The 24,949-nt window shown below is 42.5% G+C and overlaps 1 protein-coding gene across 4 annotated transcripts in view; it reads left to right on the top strand.

The window, feature by feature from the left end:
• Positions 1–24,949, top strand: part of atp11a (ATPase phospholipid transporting 11A) — a 375,081-nt gene that overhangs the window by 27,254 nt on the left and 322,878 nt on the right. For all 4 annotated transcript variants that reach the window (XM_041199613.1, XM_041199614.1, XM_041199610.1 and 1 more), the window contains exon 2: positions 8,482–8,604. In XM_041199613.1, the coding sequence (XP_041055547.1) occupies positions 8,482–8,604 (123 nt within the window). The remainder of the gene's footprint in view (positions 1–8,481; positions 8,605–24,949) is intronic.

The following is a 24,949-nucleotide window of genomic DNA, read 5'->3' as shown; positions in this document are numbered from 1 at the left end:
TTGAGACAGAGAGGTCAAGGAAGGGAAGGGAAGTGTCAGAGATGGACCACGTGAAAATGATGGAGGGGTGGAGATTGGAAGCAAAATTAATAAATTTTTCCAAGTCCTGACGAGAGCATGAAGCGGCACCGAAGTAATCATCGATGTACCGGAGAAAGAGTTGTGGAAGGGGGCCGGAGTAGGACTGCAACAAGGAATGTTCCACATACCCCATAAAGAGACAGGCATAGCTGGGGCCCATGCGGGTACCCATAGCCACACCTTTTATTTGGAGGAAGTGAGAGGAGTTGAAGGAGAAATTGTTCAGTGTGAGAACAAGTTCAGCCAGACGGAGGAGAGTAGTGGTGGATGGGGATTGTTCGGGCCTCTGTTCGAGGAAGAAGCTAAGGGCCATCAGACCATCCTGGTGGGGGATGGAGGTGTAGAGGGATTGGACGTCCATGGTGAAGAGGAAGCGGTTGGGGCCAGGGAACTGGAAATTGTTGATGTGACGTAAGGTGTCAGAGGAATCACGGATGTAGGTGGGAAGGGACTGGACAAGGGGAGAGAGAAGGGAGTCAAGATAACGAGAAATGAGTTCTGTGGGGCAGGAACAAGCTGAGACGATCGGTCTACTGGGACAGTTCTGTTTGTGGATTTTGGGTAGGAGATAGAAGCGGGCCGTCCGAGGTTGGGAGACTATCAGGGTGGAAGCTGTGGGAGGGAGATCCCCAGAGGAGATGAGGTCAGTGACAGTCCTGGAAACAACCGCTTCCTCTTCACCATGGACGTCCAATCCCTCTACACCTCCATCCCCCACCAGGATGGTCTGAGGGCCCTTAGCTTCTTCCTCGAACAGAGGCCCGAACAATCCCCATCCACCACTACTCTCCTCCGTCTGGCTGAACTTGTTCTCACACTGAACAATTTCTCCTTCAACTCCTCTCACTTCCTCCAAATAAAAGGTGTGGCTATGGGTACCCGCATGGGCCCCAGCTATGCCTGTCTCTTTATGGGGTATGTGGAACATTCCTTGTTGCAGTCCTACTCCGGCCCCCTTCCACAACTCTTTCTCCGGTACATCGATGATTACTTCGGTGCCGCTTCATGCTCTTGTCAGGCCTTGGAAAAATTTATTAATTTTGCTTCCAATCTCCACCCCTCCATCATTTTCACGTGGTCCATCTCTGACACTTCCCTTCCCTTCCTTGACCTCTCTGTCTCAATCTCTGGTGATAGACTGTCCACCAATATCCATTACAAACCCACCGACTCCCACAGCTATCTCGACTACAGTTCCTCACACCCCGCTTCCTGTAAGGACTTCATCCCATTCTCTCAGTTCCTTCGCCTCCGTCGCATCTGTTCCGATGATGCTACATTCAAAAACAGTTCCTCTGACATGTCCTCCTTCTTCCTTAACCGAGGTTTTCCACCCACGGTCGTTGACAGGGCCCTCAACCGTGTCCGGCCCATCTCCCGCGCATCCGCCCTCACGCCTTCTCCTCCCTCCCAGAAACATGATAGGGTCCCCCTTGTCCTCACTTATCACCCCACCAGCCTCCGCATTCAAAGGATCATCCTCCGCCATTTCCGCCAACTCCAGCATGATGCCACCACCAAACACATCTTCCCTTCACCCCCCTTATCGGCATTCCGTAGGGATCGCTCCCTCCGGGACACCCTGGTCCACTCCTCCATCACCCCCTACTCCTCAACCCCCTCCTATGGCACCACCCCATGCCCACGCAAAAGATGCAACACCTGCCCCTTCACTTCCTCTCTCCTCACCGTCCAAAGACCCAAACACTCCTTTCAAGTGAAGCAGCATTTCACTTGCATTTCCCCCAACTTAGTCTACTGCATTCGTTGCTCCCAATGTGGTCTCCTCTACATTGGAGAGACCAAACGTAAACTGGGCGACCGCTTTGCAGAACACTTGCGGTCTGTCCGCAAGAATGACCCAAACCTCCCTGTCGCTTGCCATTTTCAACACTCCACCCTGCTCTCTTGCCCACATGTCTGTCCTTGGCTTGCTGCATTGTTCCAGTGAAGCCCAACGCAAACTGGAGGAACAACACCTCATCTTCCGACTAGGGACTTTACAGCCTTCTGGACTGAATATTGAATTCAACAACTTTAGGTCGTGAGCTCCCTCCCCCATCCCCACCCCCTTTCTGTTTCCCCCTTCCCTTTTTTTTCCAATAAATTATAAAGATTTTCCTTTTCCCACCTATTTCCATTATATAAAAAAAAACCCACTAGAGCTATACCTTGAGTGCCCTACCATCCATTCTTAATTAGCACATTCGTTTAGATAATATCACCAACTTTAATTTTAACACCTATGTGTTCTATTGTACTATTGTCGTTGACATCTTTTGATGATCTGCTTCTATCACTGCTTGTTTGTCCCTACAACCACACCGCCCCCCCTCCCACCTCTTTGTCTCTCTATCTCTCCGCCCCCCACACACACACCTTAAACCAGCTTATATTTCAACTCTTTCTTGGACTCGAACGCAAGTTCTGTCGAAGGGTCATGAGGACTCGAAACGTCAACTCTTTTCTTCTCCGCCGATGCTGCCAGACCTGCTGAGTTTTTCCAGGTAATTCTGTTTTTGTTTTGGATTTCCAGCATCCGCAGTTTTTTTTTAAATATCTGTCTTACTCTGCCTTGAATTAATTCAATGACCCAGCCTCCACTGCTTTCTGGGGAAGAGAATTCCACATACCAACAACCCTTTGGAAGAAATAAACTCTCCTTATCTCTGTCTTAAATGGTAGATCTTGTATTTTTTAATTGTGTGCCTGGTTTTAGTCACTCCCACAAGTGGAAACACACTCCTGATGTATACTCTATCAACTCCCCTCAGGATCTTTTAGGTTTCAATGAGATCACCTCTCATTCTTCTAAATTCCAATGGGTAAAGGCCTGATCTGTTCAACTTTTCTTTATAAGCCCCTCATCCCAGGAATAAACTTGTCATGTGCAAATTGGTTACTGTGTTACCCATAACAGTGACTACATTTCAAAAAATGCTACATTGAATGTAAAATGCTTGGACATGTCTGGTGGTTATGAAGAGCATTACATAAATGCACGTCTTTTTATTTTTTTAATTACGTCTATGAAACACACCAAAGTCTTTACAGCAAATGTATTTCTTTTCAGGTGCAGTCACTGTTCTGTTGACAGAGTAATAATTGTTAATTGATGATGGCCTAGGATATCGCTTTCAGGTTAAATGCACCCCAGCCAAACAGTGACTCTGTGAACTGGAACACTGAGAATATCTTGTCTGCTGTAACTGGTATTGGCGTGGATTTGAGTTTCATTTGGCTGTTGACATGGAAGATGAGAGCATAGTGATCTTGGGCCATTAAATTAATTCCAACTACATTAATGATAGCTGAAATCTATGGAGCATGCTTTGGCCTTGCATGTTCTTTTTGGCATTCCTTTCATGCATTCAATGACAGGAAGTAATTGCAATGATGGGCAATGGAAAGACACTGTGTACAAAATGGCAGGTCTTTTCTATGCTGAGGCATTTCTGAAATAGTAGTAATTTTCCTAAGGATGTTTAGAAGGTGGGCATTGTTTTTGAGCTGGAGTTGTGCTTGGAAGCCAGGCTGCTTGCATTGCATCACTGGCTGGGAAATCTAGTCTGCGCGGATACCAGCTATATATTATTGGACACGGAAATGCAGAGCATTCATAATCTGTAAAGAGGAAAGGCAGGCTCCTAGTTCAAGTGTAAACGCTTGAATTTGTGACAGCTCTGAAATTGAAAGTCAACTCTTTGCTGACGTTAAACAGATAACAAGAAATTCTTTTAAAAAGTAACTCACGTTTTGAGATTCTTGCTGATCAGGCCTGGAAGTCATGGGAGTTCGTTTATAATTTATATTTTGTTGCTAGAGTGATAAATTCAGGCAACAAGTATTAACTCCCAGAAACACGCAGGTTATCTAGGTTATTGATTAGGAACTTTAGTTGGTATACTAGGCAAAATAGTTGATTGAATTGCATTCTCACAATGCCATATCAGTTAACAATTAAAGCCAGATCTTTCAGGAGTGAAATCAAGAAACACTTTTCTACATGCAAAACCTGGTAGAAGTTTGGAAGTTACTTCTGCAAATGACAACTGATGCTCGAACAATTGTTAATTTTAAACCTAAAAATAATAGATTTTTGTTAATTAAATGTATTAGGGAAAACAGACAAAAGTGGGTATGTAGAGTTAATTCACAGTTCAACTATGATCTCATTGAGTGATAGGATAGGCTTGAGGGGTTAAATGGCCTATAGCTATCCCTTTCTTTCTTTGTTCATGGGATGTGGGTATTGCTGGCTAGGCCAGTATTTATTGCTCATCATAATTGCCCATTGAGAAGGTGATGGTGTGCTGCCTTCTTGAACCACTTCAATTCATTTGTTTTAGGAACACCCACAGTGTTGTTAGGAAGGGAGTTCCAGGATTTTGACCCAGCGACAGTGAACGAACGGCGATATATTTTCAAGTCAGGATGGTGTGTGATTTGGAGGGGAACCTGCAGGTGGTAGCGTTCCCTTCCAGCTGCTTCCCTTGTCCTTCTAGGTGGTAGAGGTTGTGGGTTTGGAAGGAGCCTTGGTGAGTTGCTTTAGTGCATCTTATGGGTCGGTGCTGGATGGAGTGAATGTTTAAGATGATGGATGGAGTGCCAATCAAGCGGGGCTGCTTTGTTGTGGACGGTGTCAAACTCCTGGAGTGTTGTTGGAGCTGCACTCATCCAGGCAAGTGGGGAGCATTCCGTCACACTCCTGACAGCCTTGTAGATGGTAGGTAGGCTTTGGGGAGTCAGGAGGTGAGTTACTCTCTGCAGAATTCCCAGCTTCCAACCTGCTCTTGTAACCACAGTATTTGTGTGGCTGGTCAAGTTCCGTTTCTGGTCAAAGATAACTCCCAGGATGTTGTGTAAGGAACATATCTTTTTATTTCTGTTGGACTGTGGATTAGAATTACAATAACTGCAGGTTGAAAGGCATATCCATTGGAACAGGAAAAGAGATATATACAATGTTACAATCCTGGAACAGAGTGTGCCATGAAAGACAGGATGGTGCCGGAAAGGAGTCCTGGACCGTGGGAGCTGCCTGACAACAGCATTTTAATTGGCTCCTGACCAGGTGACCAGGGTTTTGTGTGAAGAGCATGGGAGCAGAAAGTTCCTGGCCTGCAAGGAGAAAATATCTAAAATCTCTTTTCCTCATATCTCTATAACCTGTTCTCTCTCTGAGGAAACCCCTGTAAAAAGGAAAAGGGGAAAACCACTGTTAGAGACATTGAAAGGCAAGTCTTCAACCAGTGAACTAAATACTGAAAGTGCTGGAAGACCACCTTGTGTCATCAACAAGAACTGAAAGAAGACATCAATCCAAATCAACCCATCGAATCCTATTCCCTGGATTGGTGCTATTGAACTGTTTTACCCCACCCTTAAAATCCATGTTTTGTATGTCTTATGTGTCGTGTATATGTGTGTATGTATAGGGATTTAAGAAGAGGGTAGAGTTTAAGTTATAGTGTTCGAAGTTCACTATTCATATTTCTTTCTTTTGCCACTAGTTAAAGATGGTTGTTCAATAAACAGTTATTTACTTATTAAGTTTACAAACCTGGTGCTTGTATTCTGTTAACCTAAATTAAGCAGTTCGGTAGAATTGGGTCAATCTGGTGATTTGGTCAAACTTTTCACATCTGTCACGGCTTGGGGAGCAGTGGGGCTGATATTACAGCGCACTATCCCCAGTGAGTTGTGACAGTTGAAAGTGGGGGAATCGGCGATGGTCATATCATTGAATGTGAAGGGGAGATGGTTAGATTCTCTTGCATTGGAGATGGCCATTGCCTGACACTTTTGCGGTGTAAATGTTACTTGCCACTTGTCAGCCCAAGTCTGAATGTTGTCCAGGTCTTGCTGCATTTGGGTACAGACTGCTTCAGTATCTGAGGAGTCGTGAATGGTGTTGAACATTGTGCAATCATTAGCGAACATCCCCACTTCTGACCTTATGGTGGAGGGAAGGTCATTGATGAAATAGCTGAAGATGGTTGGGCCTAGGACAGTACTCTGAGGAACTCCTGCAGTGATGTCCTGGGACCGAGATGATTGACTTTCAACCACAACCGTCTTCCTTTGTGCTAGATATGACTCCAACCAGTCAAGAGTTTTCTGCCTGATTCCCATCGCTTTCAGTTTTGCTCGGACTCCTTGATGTCACACTCAGTCAAATGCTGCCCTGCTGTCAAGGGCAGTCACTCTCACCTCACGTCTTGAGGTCAGCTCTTTTGTCCATCTTTGGACCAGGGTTGTAATGAGGTCAGGAGCTGAGTAGCTGTGATGAAACCCAAACTGAGTGTCAGTGAGCAGGTTATTGCTGAGTAAGTGCCACTTAGTTGCACTGTCAGTTACGTTTTTCTTCATTTTTCCTGTTCATCGGAGATATGTTCCAGAGATTGTCGCCCTTATAGTGGATTTGTTTCATATACTGAGAGTAAGACTGACATGGCATTTTACAAGGTGCTTGTTGTTAACACAGAGCTGGGGTAAGGGCAGTATGGGGGTAGAAAAACTCTGCAATTTCCTTGGGCCCTGCTCCGTTGGCGTAAGTGCAGAGGAGTGGATCCCATGTCCATTATTGCTCCAATCCGACACCCCATCCTGGCCTTGGGCTGCTGGTGTCAGTAAAGCTTGGGCTGAAGTGCCATTTGATGCGATGGAGTCCTCTCCCCCAGAGGCACAAATGGATTGACACTCTTCATTTCCCGTGGAGGTACTCAGACGAGCAGATGTGATGGGTCCCCTCTGATTACTTTCCTCTAGTGAAGGGGTAGGCCCCCCATACACCCCCTTGGTGTAGGGGTGGGAAAAAAATCTATCCAGACGATAATTTAAATTGGGTGAAACCCTGGAAGAGCTGAGATCTGTCTCTGGTTTCATTCCCCCCTCATTGTTCCAGGGACCAATGTGTTTTGAGGCTGGAGCAGTCGGAAAGCGTTTGAGTCTCTTTCTAGATTTAGGGCCAGGAAGTAATGCTGACTTCTTAAATGAGGCAAACCCATATCAAGGAGAAACTTTGTCTCATTATTTTAGGTGTTTTGAGTAGCGAAGGAGGTGGGTAAATGTGTCTGGAAATTATATTCTGTTCATTCATGTAGTTCAAAATAAAGTAACTCTTTAGTTTACAATTCATCTCCTTTCAAAAGTAGTTATCTTGCACATGTTGGTCTTAGTGTGACCTTGGACCTTTAACATGACATGATATTGGGCTGTAAAGGTGAATGTCTGAGCTTGGGGTACATGGGGTCTGCTTACAGGAATACAGCGTTCATAGACATCAAATACAGACCTGAAAGCCGTAACAATAGCACTTAAACCTTTTAAAGTCCCCAGGTAATTTGCACTGCAACACCTTGTATTTGTAAATCTTTTCCTGAAACAAACTGGCCCACTTAGCATTTGATCGAGAATATATTTCACATCAGTGCAATCATTCAGTATTCAATTCAGTGCAGTTTTTTTATCGTTCTTATGGAAATTTGACGCGGGTACAGTTGCTTATTAACCCACAAGAAAGAATTACACAGCAAATAACAATCCCCTGTGTCACTGCAATGCTAACGTCACAACCAAAGAGAATAAAAAGGATATAGGAGAAAACATCTTGGGACTTCATGCTCCCTCCACAGCATAGGTACATATAATAACTACGTCTAAGTTGGTGATATGACTGTCCTCCAGGTTGTCTTTTGTACCAAGAATCCATGGTAGATAAAGGGGAGTGGAACTGAGGGAAATATGGAATTTTAGAAAGCTCTCCGCTCCTGGGTAGTTACAGTTCATGGGCAGACATTTAGCCTGCTATTCCCCTGCTACAAAAAGCTTCAGGCCAAGGAGACAGACTGCTTTTGCTGGCACAAACCATTCTTGGACAGAGATATTCTGGCCCAAAAGCCCCTGTTGAGCAGCTCGAATGTGGCGACTCATCTCCTAGGCTGCACGCTCAAAGATTCAGTGCTAGCAGAAGAACCATTCCAGGAAAGGGCTACTAGGTAGATAACCGATACATTTGGCACCTCCGAGTTGCAGCTGATGCAGCCAAGTCAAACTGGGACATTCCAGCACAACTGATCTCTGTAATGAGGCACCATCTCCCTGTCCACACAGAACCTCTTTCAAACCATTGTCATCTTGTTTGTGGATGAGTTGCATTTAAGTTTGAAATTTCTTCAGGCTATTTGTCACATTTCAGAGTTGAGTGCCACATGATTTCCACTTATGAGTACTTTAAATTGCTTTTGAAGTGGCTAAACTTCTAAACTCTCTCCAGTGAATACTTTGTAACTTTAACTTTAGAAAACTCCCAGTTGATTAATATGCAGCAGTTACTAAACTAGTCAAAAAATGATTTTTGTGCAGTTATAGACAATAATTGTCCCTCTCTCTGTTTAGTGTGTTGGAGAAGAGAACTGGGTGGACAGTCGGACAGTTTACATTGGACATCGTGAACCCCCTCCTGGCACAGATGCTTACATTTTGCAAAAATATCCTGATAACAGAATTGTGTCTTCAAAGGTAAAGTTTCTCTTTTTTTTCATTCATTTGGTGATTTAATACAGAATGTCCCCCATTTAAAGTATGTTCTAATAGCACATTTTCATTTTAGCAAGGTTGATAAATTCAGGACACTCCCTGAAAGCACTGCCACCATTTATGTTTTAGGGCAGTTACTGAGAATGCTTAATTTTGTTTAGAACAGACTGTCACTCAGCTGCCCTGTTCCCCCTGACCCTCCTGCTCGCTGACTTCATTCTTTCATCGGATGTGGGTGTCACAGGCAAGGCCAGCATTTGTTGCCCATCCCTAACTGCTCTTGAACTGAATGATTTGCAGGGCCATCTCAGAGGACAGTTAAGAGTCAACCATATTATGGGTCTGGAGTCACATATAGGCCAGACCAAGTAAGGTTGGCAGATTTCCCTCCCTAAAGGACACAGGGTTTTTACAACAATCAGTGATAGCTTCATGGTCACCATTATTAAGACTAACTTTATATTCCAGATTTATTAATTGAATTCAGATTCCACCAGCAGCCATGATGAGATTTAAACCCATGGTGGCCCCAGAGCATTGGCCTGGGTTTCTGGATTGTCAGTGACATTTACCACTACCCCATCATCTCACCACACACTCCCGTTCACTGCTTCCCACCCCAACCCTTCTGCTAGCTGACCATCCCAATTTGCTGCTTCCCTCACCAATCCCCCTGCTCACCGACTTCTCCCAGTCTTGCTTCATTGCTTCCCACCCGACTCTTGAGCTCTCCAACCCTCCCAACTCACTTCATCCCTCCATGGAGCCTTGCGCTAGTCGAGCCTCCTGGCTCGCTGCCTCCCTTCCTGACCCTTCCTTCTTCCCACTCACAGATTCTCTCATACCCTCACTCACTCCCTCCCTCTCACTGCCCCTCTCCTGAGTGCTCACTCATAACCAGGGTGAGCAAGAGGGAGGTGGAAAGGGTCGGATAGCAGGAGAGTCAAGGAGGGAAGCCATGAGTGCAAGGGTCAGCGAGCAGGTAGCTCAGCAACTGGAAGGGTTGGGAGAGGTGGCGAGCTGGAGGTGGGAAGTGGCGAGCAGGATGTAAGTTGCAAGAGTTCGTGCTGTAAGTTAATAAGACTTAGAAGATTTTTGTATCAGTTAGGTTCAAGGCAACCAATAGATTTTTAATGTGAAAAGGTACAGTCTAGGAACATTACACACCCTTATTTCATATTTTCTTAAGGGGAAATTATTTTTGGTTAGCACGCTGCTTCTTAGGACCACATTCGAGGTGCTAAACAAGAGAGATTGCTGTATGTAAATACAGGCCTGCCAGTGGGAACTGGGCTTAAAGATCAGTCTATGCCCCACAACAGGTATAGCCCATACTGGCCCTCTACATGTAAAGCTGTCAAGCTCCAGACACTGCCTGGGTTATCCTGGGATTTGGGTGGTTGGGAGTGTGGGAGCAAAGTCATTGAGGGAGGAGAAGAATGGGAAGGGTGAAGACTAACTCTTCCTTTGGGTAAACTTGTGGCAAGTCATTGTCTGTGGTTGATTTTGTTGCTCTTTAGTCAGCATCTTATTTTAACACTTTGAACTCTACAATCTCTGGTTTGAGCTGAAGCAATGCCGGAGTAGTTTATAAGAATTTGTACTGCCCATTAAAGCAGTCCCTCTCTCTGCTTAGTGTGTTGGAGAAGAGAACTGGGTGGACAGTCGGACATGAAACATGAGTAATTTGTAACTTGTAATCTAGTTACAATTTCCAGAAATCTGAGGAGGCATGAAACTTCATAAAGTACTTTTGCTGATGAAATTGGTGTAATTTCATGAATTCTGTGAATCGCCCCAAATTTCAGAGAGTAAGTAATTTGCAATGTAATCCTTTTGTCACCAATCAATATCTTTCCCTAAACTGCTACGCTACTAAGGTCTTGATTTTTCTCTTGAATCATAAATTTCCCCTCGCTTGAATCCTCCCCCTGCTTTTCTTTAGTTTTAATCCCATCTACAGATCTAGTATAATGTTCGTCAGGACACTGGTCCACAGTTTGATTTTAGAGCCATCCCAACAAACTGCTCCCATTTGCCCTATTATTGATGCTGGTGCCCAGTGAATTGAAACCCCTGTCCTCCCACACCACTCTTTGAGCCATGCATTCAACTCTGATCTGCTTAACCTTATGCCAATTTGCATGTGATTCAGGTAGCGATCCAGAGATTATCATCTTTTGGGGTTCCAATTATAAATTTGGACCCTAACTTCTAAATCTCCCTCAGCAAAACAGCTTTCTTAGTTGTACCTTATGTCATTGGTTCCTAAATGAACCACGAAACCTGGATCCTTGCCCTCTCATTCCAAACTCATTTTCAGCCATGAAGAGATGTCTTTAACCCTGGTACTAGGCAGGCAACACATTCTTCGGGACTCGTCGTCACAGCTGCAGAAAACAGTATCTCTCTCCCTTACTATACTGTCCCCTTGTCCTACCACATTCTTTTTCACTACCCGCAATTGAATGGCATCTTATACCAAGGTCAGTTCACTCATCCATCTTGCAGCCCTGTCCTCATACATAGATAGCAAGAACCTTATACTTGTTGGATAAGAGAAAAGGCTGAGACATTGAAACTCTCCTCAATGTGAGCACCAGCCAGACCTCGGGCTGTGACTGTCTCTGGAATCAGTATCCAGGCAGCTCTCATTCCCTTCACTGTTACCCCACAATGTTTGTACAGAAGATTCCCATTCAACAACACTGAGCTCAGGTTTCCTGTGATGTAGATACTTAGCAGATGTGGTTGTTCGGGATTGTTAAGCTCTCCACAAACTTCCACATGCTACAGTTGGTGGACACGATCTCTCCTGCCAAGCCTCTAAATGCCTGTTTTATTTATTTAATTATTTAGGCTATGTGTTTAATCAATTTGGCTTGTAGATTTTAAGCTCTGAATGAATTATTTAATCAAATTTAAATTATAATGGATTAAATACATGCTTCTGAAACAAATCACTTCAATATTGGCGCAGTCCCTGGCCTCAGTAGTTTTTTTCTGTTTACAGCCACACTGCACATCAACAACGACTGTTCCATATTGCTGTAAACAAAAAGAAACATGCTGTTGAAGTTTTTCATTTTGCACTCATCAAAGACACAAGAAGAATGCTAAATTTCAAAGGGAGCAACCATTTATCCGGCATGAGGGAAAAAATGCTGATTGGTTGGGAAGTCGGCCCTGATTGGTCGAGATGCCACCATGGTAAATGCACCAGGGAGCTATTGTCACTTGTGCTTTTGTTTGTTCAAAAAAGGTGCAATATCTGGACATATTCCTTTTGTCTGAAGAGGACAGGTCCCCTGTACATGAATATATATATAGCTTCAAGCAAGAGTAAGTGAGCTACATTGCAAGCCCAACTGACAATCTTAAATTGATGGTTATTGTAATTCTTGGCACACTCGGGATTTTTCTGTAAGTGCAGCCCAATCGCATAATCACATTCAATGTTAGTGATCATGTTCTATGCTTTGCAAGCATATGTTGGTTGAGTATGCTCAGTACTCTGCCTATTGCGAACATCCCTTCAGCTGTGATGAGGCTGTCCATAGACTCAGACATTCAGGCACATTCCATTTGGCCCATCATGTCTGCGCTGGTCAACAAAGACCTGACTACATTAATCCCATTTTCCCTTTGATGAGGTGCCACATCAAAGGTTACAATGCATTATAAGAACTTATGGTGTAGGGGCTAACATAGCATGGATAGAGGATTGGCTTGCTATCAGGAAATAGAGAGAGTAAGCATAAATGGGTCATCTCTCTCTATCTTTCTGTCTGTCTGTCTCTCTCTCTCTTTCTGTCTCTCTCTCTCTCTCTTTCTGTCTCTCTTTCTGTCTCTCTTTCTGTCTTTCTTTCTCTCTCCGTCTCTCTCTCCGTCTCTCTCTCCGTCTCTCTCTCCGTCTCTCTCTCCGTCTCTCTCTCCGTCTCTCTCTCCGTCTCTGTCTCTGTTTCTGTCTCTGTTTCTGTCTCTGTCTCTGTCTCTGTTTCTGTCTCTGTCTCTGTCTCTCCCTCTCTGTCTCCCTCTCTCTCTCTCTGTCTCTGTCTCCCTCCCTCTCTTTATCTGGCCCTTCTCTCTGTCCCTCTCTCTCACTCTTTGTCTGTCCCTTTCTCTCTGTCCCTCTCTCTCACTCTTTGTCTGTCCCTTTCTTTCTGTCTGTCTCTCTCTGTGTCTCTCTCTGTGTCTCTCTCTGTGTCTCTCTCTGTGTCTCTCTCTCTGTGTCTCTCTCTCTGTGTCCCTCTCTGTCTCGTGTCCCTCTCTGTCTCGTGTCCCTCTCTGTCTCGTGTCTCTCTCTCTCGTGTCTCTCTCTCTCTCGTGTCTCTCTCTCTCTCTCGTGTCTCTCTTTCTCTCGTGTCTCTCTTTCTCTCGTGCCTCTCTTTCTCTCGTGTCTCTCTTTCTCTCGTGTCTTTCTTTCTCTCGTGCCTCTCTTTCTCTCGTGCCTCTCTTTCTCTCGTGCCTCTCTTTCTCTCGTGCCTCTCTTTCTCTCGTGCCTCTCTTTCTCTCGTGCCTCTCTTTCTCTCGTGTCTCTCTTTCTCTCGTGTCTCTCTTTCTCTCGTGTCTCTCTTTCTCTCGTGTCTCTCTTTCTCTCGTGTCTCTCTTTCTCTCGTGTCTCTCTTTCTCTCGTGTCTCTCTTTCTCTCGTGTCTCTCTTTCTCTCGTGTCTCTCTTTCTCTCGTCTCTCTCTTTCTCTCGTCTCTCTCTTTCTCTCGTCTCTCTCTTTCTCTCGTCTCTCTCTTTCTCTCGTCTCTCTCTTTCTCTCGTCTCTCTCGTCTCTCTCTCTCTCTCTCGTCTCTCTCTCTCTCTCTCGTCTCTCTCTCTCTCTCGTCTCTCTCTCTCTCTCTCTCGTCTCTCTCTCTCTCTGTCTCTGTCTCTGGAATTGTATTGATCACTCAGAGTTTGAATCTGGTGATGCATACCTTGATGGTAGATTCCTTCAACTGTGCATGTCTGGACAATGGTTGCACTTCTACAGAGTGCGGCACGGGCTGACCTGTCTGCTGTCTGGAGTGTCTCGATGAGGCAGACCAGCAGAAGGTCAGGGATTATGAAAGCTCTGCCTGCTTCAGGTTCAGAGATGACAACAGATTAACATCCTCCAAACGAGAGATCCTCCCATGTAAGATAGCGGAGATCAATGTGTTTATCAGTACTGATGTGGTTTTTAGCGTGATACTGTTAATGTTGGGTCGATCTGCTATGAAGAAGGCTCAGATAACACGAGATATGAAGAATTATAGAGCAGCCATGTTTGGAAAAATGTGGATCTACATTTTACTTGGGTCAGGCCATTGCTGCTTACCACTAGGGAAGCCAGAGGTTTCCTGTCAATGAGTTCATGAAGTTTTGTTAACTGCTGAGAATGAGAATTTGGTGGATAAAAAGATGATCATTTGGAAATTATATGGACAGTTTGCATATCCGGTGCCACAGAAACTGAAGACTCTGCTTCGAGATGTGGGAGTGGTCGACAAAGGATATGATGACCTTAGGGAACAATTCACTGCTCAGTGTGAAGTTTGCCTTAAATATCGCAAGGCACCACCGTGACCTGTGGTGAGCTGCCACTAGCCAGGGAGTTTAACAATGGAGTGGCAATGGACTTGAGAGTTTGGGACAAGGATAGGGGTATTTTCTTACTACACTTCATAGATATGGCAACCGGATTTAGTCTATCCACTGTGATACATAGTAAAGACAAAAGGACCATTGTTGATAAGGTCATGGAGGAGTGGGTAGGAACAAGATTAGGAACACCAACAAAGTTCCTCACAGATAATGGGGGGATTTCACCAATGAGGAATTTCGAGATATGTGCAAGAATTTAAACATCATAGTTATGTACACTGCAGCTGAGAGTACTTTTAGTAATGGTCTTTGTGAAAGAAACCATCCAGTAATAGGTGACATGTTACATGAAATATTAGCTGATCAATCATATTGTAAGTTACAAATGTCGCTAGCGTGGGTGGTGCATGCAAAGAACTCTCTGCAAATGGTTGGGGGGGTACAGTCCATACCAGTTGGTGTACAGAAGAAATCCAAAGTTAACTTCAGTGTTGTCAGATGCTCCTCCTGCTCTGGAAGGGACTAGTATTAGCTCCACTTTTCCTGCTCATCTGAACACTTTGCATGTGGGCAGAAAAGCTTTCATTAAAGCTGAGGTTTTGGAGAAAATTCGACGGGCTCTATGGCACCGCATAAGACCATCAGGAATACAGCTTAGACAAGGAGGCATGGTATATTATCAAAGGGAAGGCCAGAAAGTGTGGAATATTATAAATGGCAAGGTGAGAAAGTGTGGAATATTATAAATGGGAAGGTTAGAAAGTGTGGAATATTATAAAAGGGAAGGCCAGAAAGTGTGGAATATTATAAATGGGAAGGCCAGAAAGTGTGGAATATTATAAAAGGGAAGGCCAGAAAGTGTGGAATATTATAAAAGGGAAGGTCAGAAATTGTGGAATATTATAAAAGGGAAGGTCAAAAAATGTGGAATATTATAAAAGGGAAGGTCAGAAAGTGTGGAATATTATAAAAGGGAAGGCCAGAAAGTGTGGAATATTATAAAAGGGAAGGCCAGAAATTGTGGAATATTATAAAAGGGAAGGCCAGAAAGTGTGGAATATTATAAATGGCAAGGTGAGAAAGTGTGGAATATTATAAAAGGGAAGGTCAGAAAGTGTGGAATATTATAAATGGGAAGGCCAGAAAGTGTGGAATATTATAAAAGGGAAGGCCAGAAAGTGTGGAATATTATAAATGGGAAGGCCAGAAAGTGTGGAATATTATAAAAGGGAAGGTCAGAAATTGTGGAATATTATAAAAGGGAAGGTCAAAAAGTGTGGAATATTATAAAAGGGAAGGTCAGAAAGTGTGGAATATTATAAAAGGGAAGGCCAGAAAGTGTGGAATATTATAAAAGGGAAGGCCAGAAAGTGTGGAATATTATAAAAGGGAAGGCCAGAAAGTGTGGAATATTATAAATGGCAAGGTGAGAAAGTGTGGAATATTATAAAAGGGAAGGCCAGAAAGTGTGGAATATTATAAATGGCAAGGTGAGAAAGTGTGGAATATTATAAAAGGGAAGAACAGAAAGTGTGGAATATTATAAATGGGAAGGCCAGAAAGTGTGGAATATTATAAAAGGGAAGGCCAGAAAGTGTGAAATATTATAAATGGGAAGGTGAGAAAGTGTGGAATATTATAAAAGGGAAGGCCAGAAAGTGTGGAATATTATAAAAGGGAAGGCCAGAAAGTGTGGAATATTATAAAAGGGAAGGCCAGAAAGTGTGGAATATTATAAAAGGGAAGGCCAGAAAGTGTGGAATATTATAAATGGGAAGGCCAGAAAGTGTGGAATATTATAAATGGCAAGGTGAGAAAGTGTGGAATATTATAAATGGGAAGACCAGAAAGTGTGGAATATTATAAAAGGGAAGGCCAGAAAGTGTGGAATATTATAAATGGGAAGGCCAGAAAGTGTGGAATATTATAAAAGGGAAGGCCAGAAAGTGTGGAATATTATAAAAGGGAAGGCCAGAAAGTGTGGAATATTATAAAAGGGAAGGCCAGAAATTGTGGTATATTATAAAAGGGAAGGTGAGAAAGTGTGGAATATTATAAAAGGAAAGGCCAGAAATTGTGGAATATTATAAATGGCAAGGTGAGAAAGTGTGGAATATTATAAATGGGAAGACCAGAAAGTGTGGAATATTATAAAAGGGAAGGCCAGAAAGTGTGGAATATTATAAATGGGAAGACCAGAAAGTGTGGAATATTATAAAAGGGAAGGTCAGAAAGTGTGGAATATTATAAATGGGAAGACCAGAAAGTGTGGAATATTAAAAAAGGGAAGGTCAGAAAGTGTGGAATATTATAAAAGGGAAGGTTAGAAAGTGTGGAATATTATAAAAGGGAAGGTCAGAAAGTGTGGAATATTATAAAAGGGAAGGCCAGAAAGTGTGGAATATTATAAAAGGGAAGGTCAGAAAGTGTGGAATATTATAAATGGGAAGGCCAGAAAGTGTGGAATATTATAAAAGGGAAGGCCAGAAAGTGTGGTATATTATAAAAGGGAAGGCCAGAAAGTGTGGAATATTATAAAAGGGAAGGCCAGAAAGTGTGGAATATTATAAAAGGGAAGGCCAGAAAGTGTGGAATATTATAAATGGGAAGGCCAGAAAGTGTGGAATATTATAAATGGGAAGGCCAGAAAGTGTGGAATATTATAAATGGCAAGGTGAGAAAGTGTGGAATATTATAAAAGGGAAGACCAGAAAGTGTGGAATATTATAAAAGGGACTGCCAGAAAGTGTGGTATATTATAAAAGGGAAGGCCAGAAAGTGTGGAATATTATAAATGGGAAGGCCAGAAAGTGTGGAATATTATAAAAGGGAAGGCCAGAAAGTGTGGAATATTATAAATGGGAAGGCCAGAAAGTGTGGAATATTATAAATGGCAAGGTGAGAAAGTGTGGAATATTATAAAAGGGAAGACCAGAAAGTGTGGAATATTATAAAAGGGAAGGCCAGAAAGTGTGGTATATTATAAAAGGGAAGGTCAGAAAGTGTGGAATATTATAAAAGGGAAGGCCAGAAAGTGTGGAATATTATAAAAGGGAAGGCCAGAAAGTGTGGAATATTATAAAAGGGAAGGCCAGAAAGTGTGGAATATTATAAAAGGGAAGGCCAGAAAGTGTGGAATATTATAAATGGGAAGGCCAGAAAGTGTGGAATATTATAAATGGGAAGGCCAGAAAGTGTGGAATATTATAAAAGGGAAGGTCAGAAATTGTGGAATATTATAAAAGGGAAGGTCAAAAAATGTGGAATATTATAAAAGGGAAGGTCAGAAAGTGTGGAATATTATAAAAGGGAAGGCCAGAAAGTGTGGAATATTATAAAAGGGAAGGCCAGAAAGTGTGGAATATTATAAAAGGGAAGGCCAGAAAGTGTGGAATATTATAAATGGCAAGGTGAGAAAGTGTGGAATATTATAAAAGGGAAGGTCAGAAAGTGTGGAATATTATAAATGGGAAGGCCAGAAAGTGTGGAATATTATAAAAGGGAAGGCCAGAAAGTGTGGAATATTATAAATGGGAAGGCCAGAAAGTGTGGAATATTATAAAAGGGAAGGTCAGAAATTGTGGAATATTATAAAAGGGAAGGTCAAAAAGTGTGGAATATTATAAAAGGGAAGGTCAGAAAGTGTGGAATATTATAAAAGGGAAGGCCAGAAAGTGTGGAATATTATAAAAGGGAAGGCCAGAAAGTGTGGAATATTATAAAAGGGAAGGCCAGAAAGTGTGGAATATTATAAATGGCAAGGTGAGAAAGTGTGGAATATTATAAAAGGGAAGGCCAGAAAGTGTGGAATATTATAAATGGCAAGGTGAGAAAGTGTGGAATATTATAAAAGGGAAGAACAGAAAGTGTGGAATATTATAAATGGGAAGGCCAGAAAGTGTGGAATATTATAAAAGGGAAGGCCAGAAAGTGTGAAATATTATAAATGGCAAGGTGAGAAAGTGTGGAATATTATAAATGGGAAGGCCAGAAAGTGTGGAATATTATAAAAGGGAAGGCCAGAAAGTGTGGAATATTATAAAAGGGAAGGCCAGAAAGTGTGGAATATTATAAATGGCAAGGTGAGAAAGTGTGGAATATTATAAATGGGAAGGCCAGAAAGTGTGGAATATTATAAAAGGGAATGCCAGAAAGTGTGGAATATTATAAATGGGAAGGCCAGAAAGTGTGGAATATTATAAAAGGGAAGGCCAGAAAGTGTGGAATATTATAAAAGGGAAGGCCAGAAAGTGTGGTATATTATAAAAGGGAAGGTGAGAAAGTGTGGAATATTATAAAAGGGAAGGCCAGAAATTGTGGAATATTATAAATGGCAAGGTGAGAAAGTGTGGAATATTATAAATGGGAAGACCAGAAAGTGTGGAATATTATAAAAGGGAAGGCCAGAAAGTGTGGAATATTATAAATGGGAAGACCAGAAAGTGTGGAATATTATAAAAGGGAAGGTCAGAAAGTGTGGAATATTATAAATGGGAAGACCAGAAAGTGTGGAATATTATAAATGGGAAGACCAGAAAGTGTGGAATATTATAAAAGGGAAGGTCAGAAAGTGTGGAATATTATAAAAGGGAAGGTTAGAAAGTGTGGAATATTATAAAAGGGAAGGCCAGAAAGTGTGGAATATTATAAAAGGGAAGGTCAGAAATTGTGGAATATTATAAATGGGAAGGCCAGAAAGTGTGGAATATTATAAAAGGGAAGGCCAGAAAGTGTGGAATATTATAAATGGCAAGGTGAGAAAGTGTGGAATATTATAAAAGGGAAGGCCAGAAAGTGTGGAATATTATAAAAGGGAAGGCCAGAAAGTGTGAAATATTATAAATGGCAAGGTGAGAAAGTGTGGAATATTATAAAAGGGAAGGCCAGAAAGTGTGGAATATTATAAAAGGGAAGGCCAGAAAGTGTGGAATATTATAAATGGCAAGGTGAGAAAGTGTGGAATATTATAAATGGGAAGACCAGAAAGTGTGGAATATTATAAATGGCAAGGTGAGAAAGTGTGGAATATTATAAATGGGAAGACCAGAAAGTGTGGAATATTATAAATGGGAAGACCAGAAAGTGTGGAATATTATAAAAGGGAAGGCCAGAAAGTGTGGAATATTATAAATGGCAAGGTGAGAAAGTGTGGAATATTATAAAAGGGAAGGCCAGAAAGTGTGGAATATTATAAAAGGGAAGGCCAGAAAGTGTGGAATATTATAAAAGGGAAGACCAGAAAGTGTGGAATATTATAAAAGGGAAGGCCAGAAAGTGTGGAATATTATAAAAGGGAAGGCCAGAAAGTGTGGAATATTATAAAAGGGAAGGCCAGAAAGTGTGGAATATTATAAATGGGAAGACCAGAAAGTGTGGAATATTATAAAAGGGAAGGCCAGAAAGTGTGAAATATTATAAAAGGGAAGACCAGAAAGTGTGGAATATTATAAAAGGGAAGGCCTGAAAGTCTGGAAAGTTCCTGGCAAGGTAACAGGGAGTGATGAGAAAGTAGTAATTGTGTAACAAGACAATCAAACTGTTAGGGTATACTCTTCACAATTAATTGACACTGACTAAACCTTTACGGGTTCTGAACAGGACATGGAACGTGAGGAGGCACCATGCACTTCACATAAACACACACTGGGTAGTTATGAGGCGCAGATGATGGCAGATACTGGGTTGACTGACTATGAACAAAGTAATACTGAGGTACAGGACAACGCTATTCATCCAAAAGGGCAGCCACCCAAAGTAGGAACAAAGGTAACGTACATGCCAGAAGGGATCAGTGTGTGGAGGGATGGCGCCATCATAGGGAGAGTTGGAAAGGCCATCGGTAAATACAAACATTGGCTAAATGTGCAGGATGAAGGACAGGAGACCAGACCTATCGATTAGCAAACCGAGGTAAAGGTGTGGAAACCCAGAAAGCGCAGTCTGAGTTCTGCCGGTGAACCAGAAAGTGGTCGTGACCCTAGAAAAAAACTACAGACTTGCGAACAGAGTTGTGTTCGCATGGGAAGATGATCATATCGTAGCAGTCCAGAAAGGTGCAGGAATGTGAGAAGAGGCCGTAGCTTAACAAGGAAGACTAGAGAGCAAGCTCGTAATCACAATAGGAGTAGAAGTCCTTATGACAAGAGAGATTCTAGCAGCTGTTAATAAATTGGAAAGTGAGCTGATAAAGGAAGCCAAACGGAAAGAGTTAGAAAATTGGAAGGAATCTGGGATATATTCTGAAATACCTGACAGAGGACAGCCAGCTTTATCTCACAGATGGATCTGTACAGAATAGGACTCCCAGACGGCACCTATAAGACCAAAGAGAGATTAGTAGCCCGAGGCTTTGAAGAGAGACGAGGAGATCAGGATGTCAGAGTGGACTCACCAACTGCGGGGAAAGTGAGTTTGAAGATTTTATTTAGCTATTTTGGCATCCTATTGTTGGGAGTGCAAATCGATTGATATAAAGGCTGCGTTTTTACAGGGGGAGAAGTTTCAAAGGGAAGTTCTTTTTTGAAACCACCCAAAGAAGCCGGGGATGTAGAAGAAAAGCTATGCAAATTGAACAAGTGTGTTTACGGGTCAAGATGCGTCAAGAGTTTGGTATTTTTATGTGAGGTCTGTTGAAAACTGGTTGCATTCAGTTAAAGGCAGACCACACAATGTTCTGGTACCATAAGGAGAAACTAGCTGGAATCTTTACCATGCTTGTTGATGATTTCCTGTGTGGAGGTTCTGTAGACTTTGAACAATGGGTAATTGAGAAGATAAGGAAGGGATTCCAGGTCAGAAGTCCGGCTTCAGGGGCTTTAAATACATAGGTTTAGACATTAAGCATAGCAAATTAGCAGCGACATTGAATCAGCAATCTTATCTAGAAAGGGTTAATCATATCCCAATAACTTGTGGTAGATTCTCACAAAAAGAGGATCCTGCTACCGAGGAAGAAACAGAACAGTTGAGAAGCTTGACTGGGCAGTTGAACTGGTTGTGCACTCAAGCAAGGCCTGACGCTAGTTATGATGTGATGGAGCTGAGTACCATGATGAAACATGCTACAGTTGAGCATGTTCTGAGAGCAAATAAAACACTTAAAAAAAAAAATAATTTCAGTGAGTTGTGTGCTCAAGTTTCCAGCCTTGGGTGATCCAGAAGATATGAGATTGGCCATTTTTAGTGATGCTTCACATACCAGATGGGTACTCTAACACATGTTCAGATTTTATGTTTATCGTATTCTTGGTGGGAAAGAACGATAAATGTTGCCCACTGGCTTGGGAGGCTAAGAAAATAAAAAGGGTAGTGAAAATCACCTTAGCTGCTGAAACGCTGACCTTGGTAGAGGCATTAGAGATAGGGGTTTACTTATCCAATATACTGACAGAAATATTACACTAGGGCAATGTGGGGAAACTTTGCCCATAGAATGTTATGTTAATAACCGGTCCCTTTGGGACAACGTTCATTCCATGAAACGTATCACTGAGAAAAGACTACGAATAGACCTAGCCAGCATAAAAGATACAATGGGTTGACTCAAGTCACCAACTATCAGATGAAATTCGGGAATTATAGATGTGGAAATTCATGACATTATTTCTTTCTGTTTGTTTAAAAAAATGTTGTTTAAGTTTTTTTTAGTTTCAATTTAAAAAGAGGGGAATCTGTTAATAAAGCAATTAACCCTGTTAAAATCAATTGCTAGTTAAACAGGTGATGGATATTGATTATCTCATCTAAATAGAATAAAAAGGACACGGCTGGAACACTTTGTGTGGAAGCGACTTGGAAGTCAGTGGCATTGAGGAGTTGCCTTAAAAATAAACCAGCTTATACCAAAAGATCAGCCTGGATTAATTCTTCCACCACAACCTCTTAATGTTAATAACATCAGTAATGGTTGTCATGAAACTATCAGATTGTTGTAAAAGCCCAACTGATCCCCTAATGTCTGTAGAGAAGGAAACCTGCCATTGTTACCTGTCCTGGCCCACATGTAACAACAATGTCAAACAAAAACAGAATTACCTGCAAAAACTCAGCAGGTCTGGCAGCATCGGCGGAATGCTGCCAGCCCTGCTGAGTTTTTCCAGGTAATTCTGTTTTTGTTTTGGATTTCCAGCATCCGCAGTTTTTTGTTCTTAACAATGTGGCTGACTCTGACTTGCCCTGAGAAATGGCCTAGCAAGCTGCAGGGCAGCTCACCAGCGCCCTCCCAAGGAGTGGGCAATAAATGCTGGCCTTTCCAGCAATGCTCCGATTCCATGAATGATTGAATAAATAAGTGAAGCAGGACAATATGAATAATAAATTGGAAACAAATGTGACTTCTCCAATTGGTGTAATTTCTCCAAAATGTAGTAATCTCAGGATTACTCCCAGTTCCACGTGCTAGCGAGAGCAGGAATAAGAGGATAGACCAAATGAACACGTGTCTGGAGAGATGTTGTAGCCGGGAGGGATTCAGACTCTTGAGGCACTGGGACAGGTTCTGGGGAAGGTGGGACCTGTACAAACCGGACGGGCTGCGCCCAGGCAGAGCTGGGACCAGTGTCCTCGCGGGGGCTTTTGCTAGTTCTGTTGGGGAGTATTTAAACTGGTGTGGCAGGGGGATGGAATCCCAGGAGTAGGATCAGATAGGTCAGATTCAGATCAGAAAAATGGAGGTAGAACATTAGCTGGGGACGTTGTGATAGACATGGAGTTACAGGAGAAACAAAGTTTTAAAAAGTGTCCAGCAAGGGAAATTGTCGGGGTTAACCCTGTTTATACTTCAATGCAAGGAGTATTACAAGCAAGCTGGTTGAATTAAGGACACAGGTAGACACATGGCAGCAAGATGTCATTCCTATAATGGAGACCTGGCTAAAGGAGGGACAAAACTGGCAGCTTAATATCCCTGGTTATAGAGTCTTCAGACATGATAGAGTAGGAGATAAAAAAGGAGGGGGGTAGCACTAATGGTTAAAGAATCAACTCCAGTTGTGAGAAGGGATGATATACTAAATGAATCAACAAACGAGGCTTTATGGATTGAGCTTAGAAATAAAAAATAGGGGCAGTCACACTACTGGGAGTATACTACAGACCCCCAAATAGTGAAAGGGAGATAGAAGAACAAATATGTAGGCAACTTTCTGCTTGTAAGAACAAGAGGGCAATAATAGTAGGAGACTTCAACTATCCTAATATCAACTGGGATTCAAACAATATAAGGGGCACTGAGGAAGAAAAATTCATGCAGTGTGTCCAGGAAATTTTTTCAACCAATTAGTGACAAACCCAACGAGAGGAGATGCAATTCTAGACCTAGTCTTGGGGAACGCAGAAGGGCAAGTGGGTGAAGTGACATATCGGGGACAGTGATCACAATTCAGTTAGATTTAGCATTACCATGGAAAAGGACAGAGATAAGGCAGGAGTAAAAGTTTTGAACTGGGGGGAGGCATATTTTGCAGAAATGAGAAGGGTCTTGGCTGAGGTGGACTGGACAGCACTGCTGGAGGATAAAAAGTGGAAAACCAGTGGGAAGCACTAAAAAGCGAGGTCCTAATTGTACAAAGTAGACATGTCCCCTACAAAAATAAGAGTGGTGCTGCCAAATCTAGACCTCCCTGGTTGTCTAGAGGAATACAGGGGATGATCAAACAGAAAAAGAAAGCGTACGATAGGCACAAAGAACTAAGCACTGCAGATAGCCTACACGAATATAGGAAGTGCAGAGACGAAGTAAAAAAGGAAATAAGGAAATCAAAGAGAGGGCATGAAAAAAGATTAGCAAGTAAAGTTAAAGAGGACCCAAAGATGTTTTACCAGTACATTAATGCTAAAAGGTTAGTTAAGGAAAAAGTGGGACCTATCAGAGATGAAGATGGAAACTTGTGTGTAGATGCAGAGGCTGTGGGAAGGGTTTTGAATGAATATTTTGTCTCCGTGTTTACAAAGGAAAGGGAGGATGTAGATATAGTAGTCCAGGAGGAACACTGCGAGATATTGGACGGGATAGTCATAAAGAGAGAGGAAGTACTCGAAGGGTTGAAATCCTTGAAAGTTGATAAGTCACCAGGGCCAGATGGATTGGTTCCGAGGCTGCTGAAGGGAGTCAGGGAGGAGATAGCAGATGCTCTGAGGATGATTTTCCAATCTTCACTAGATACAGGGGAGGTACCGGAGGACTGGAGAAATGCAAACGTAGTTCCATTGTTTAAAAATGGATCAAAGGAAATACCAAACAATTATAGGCCATTTAGTCTTACATCGTTGGTGAGCAAATTAGTAGAATCAATCCTGAGAGATAGGATTAACTGTCATGTGGAAAGGCATGGACTAGTCACGGATGGTCAGCATGGATTTGTTAAAGGAAGGTCTTGCCTCACAAATTTGATTGAATTCTTTGAGGAAGTGACAAGAAGGGTTGATGAAGGTAGTGCAGTGGATGTTGTGTACATGGATTTTAGCAAGGCCTTTGACAAGGTCCCACATGGCAGATTGGTCAGGAAAGTAAAAGCCCATGGGATTCAGGGTAATGTGGCAAACTGGATAAAGGGTTGGTTTTGTAACAGGAAACAAAGGTAATGGTCGATGGATGCCCTTGCGAATGGAAAGTTATCTCAAGTGGTATTCCACAGGGCTCGGTGTTGGGTTCCTTGCTGTTTGTGGTATATGTAAACAATTTAGACTTGAATGTAGGAGGGTTGATCAGTAAGTTCACGGATGACACGAAAATTGGTGGGGTGGTAAATAGT

This window comes from Carcharodon carcharias, chromosome 11 (genome assembly GCF_017639515.1).
Source record: "Carcharodon carcharias isolate sCarCar2 chromosome 11, sCarCar2.pri, whole genome shotgun sequence".
Lineage (NCBI taxonomy): Eukaryota > Metazoa > Chordata > Chondrichthyes > Lamniformes > Lamnidae > Carcharodon > Carcharodon carcharias.
This window is presented reverse-complemented; position numbering and strand designations above follow the sequence as displayed.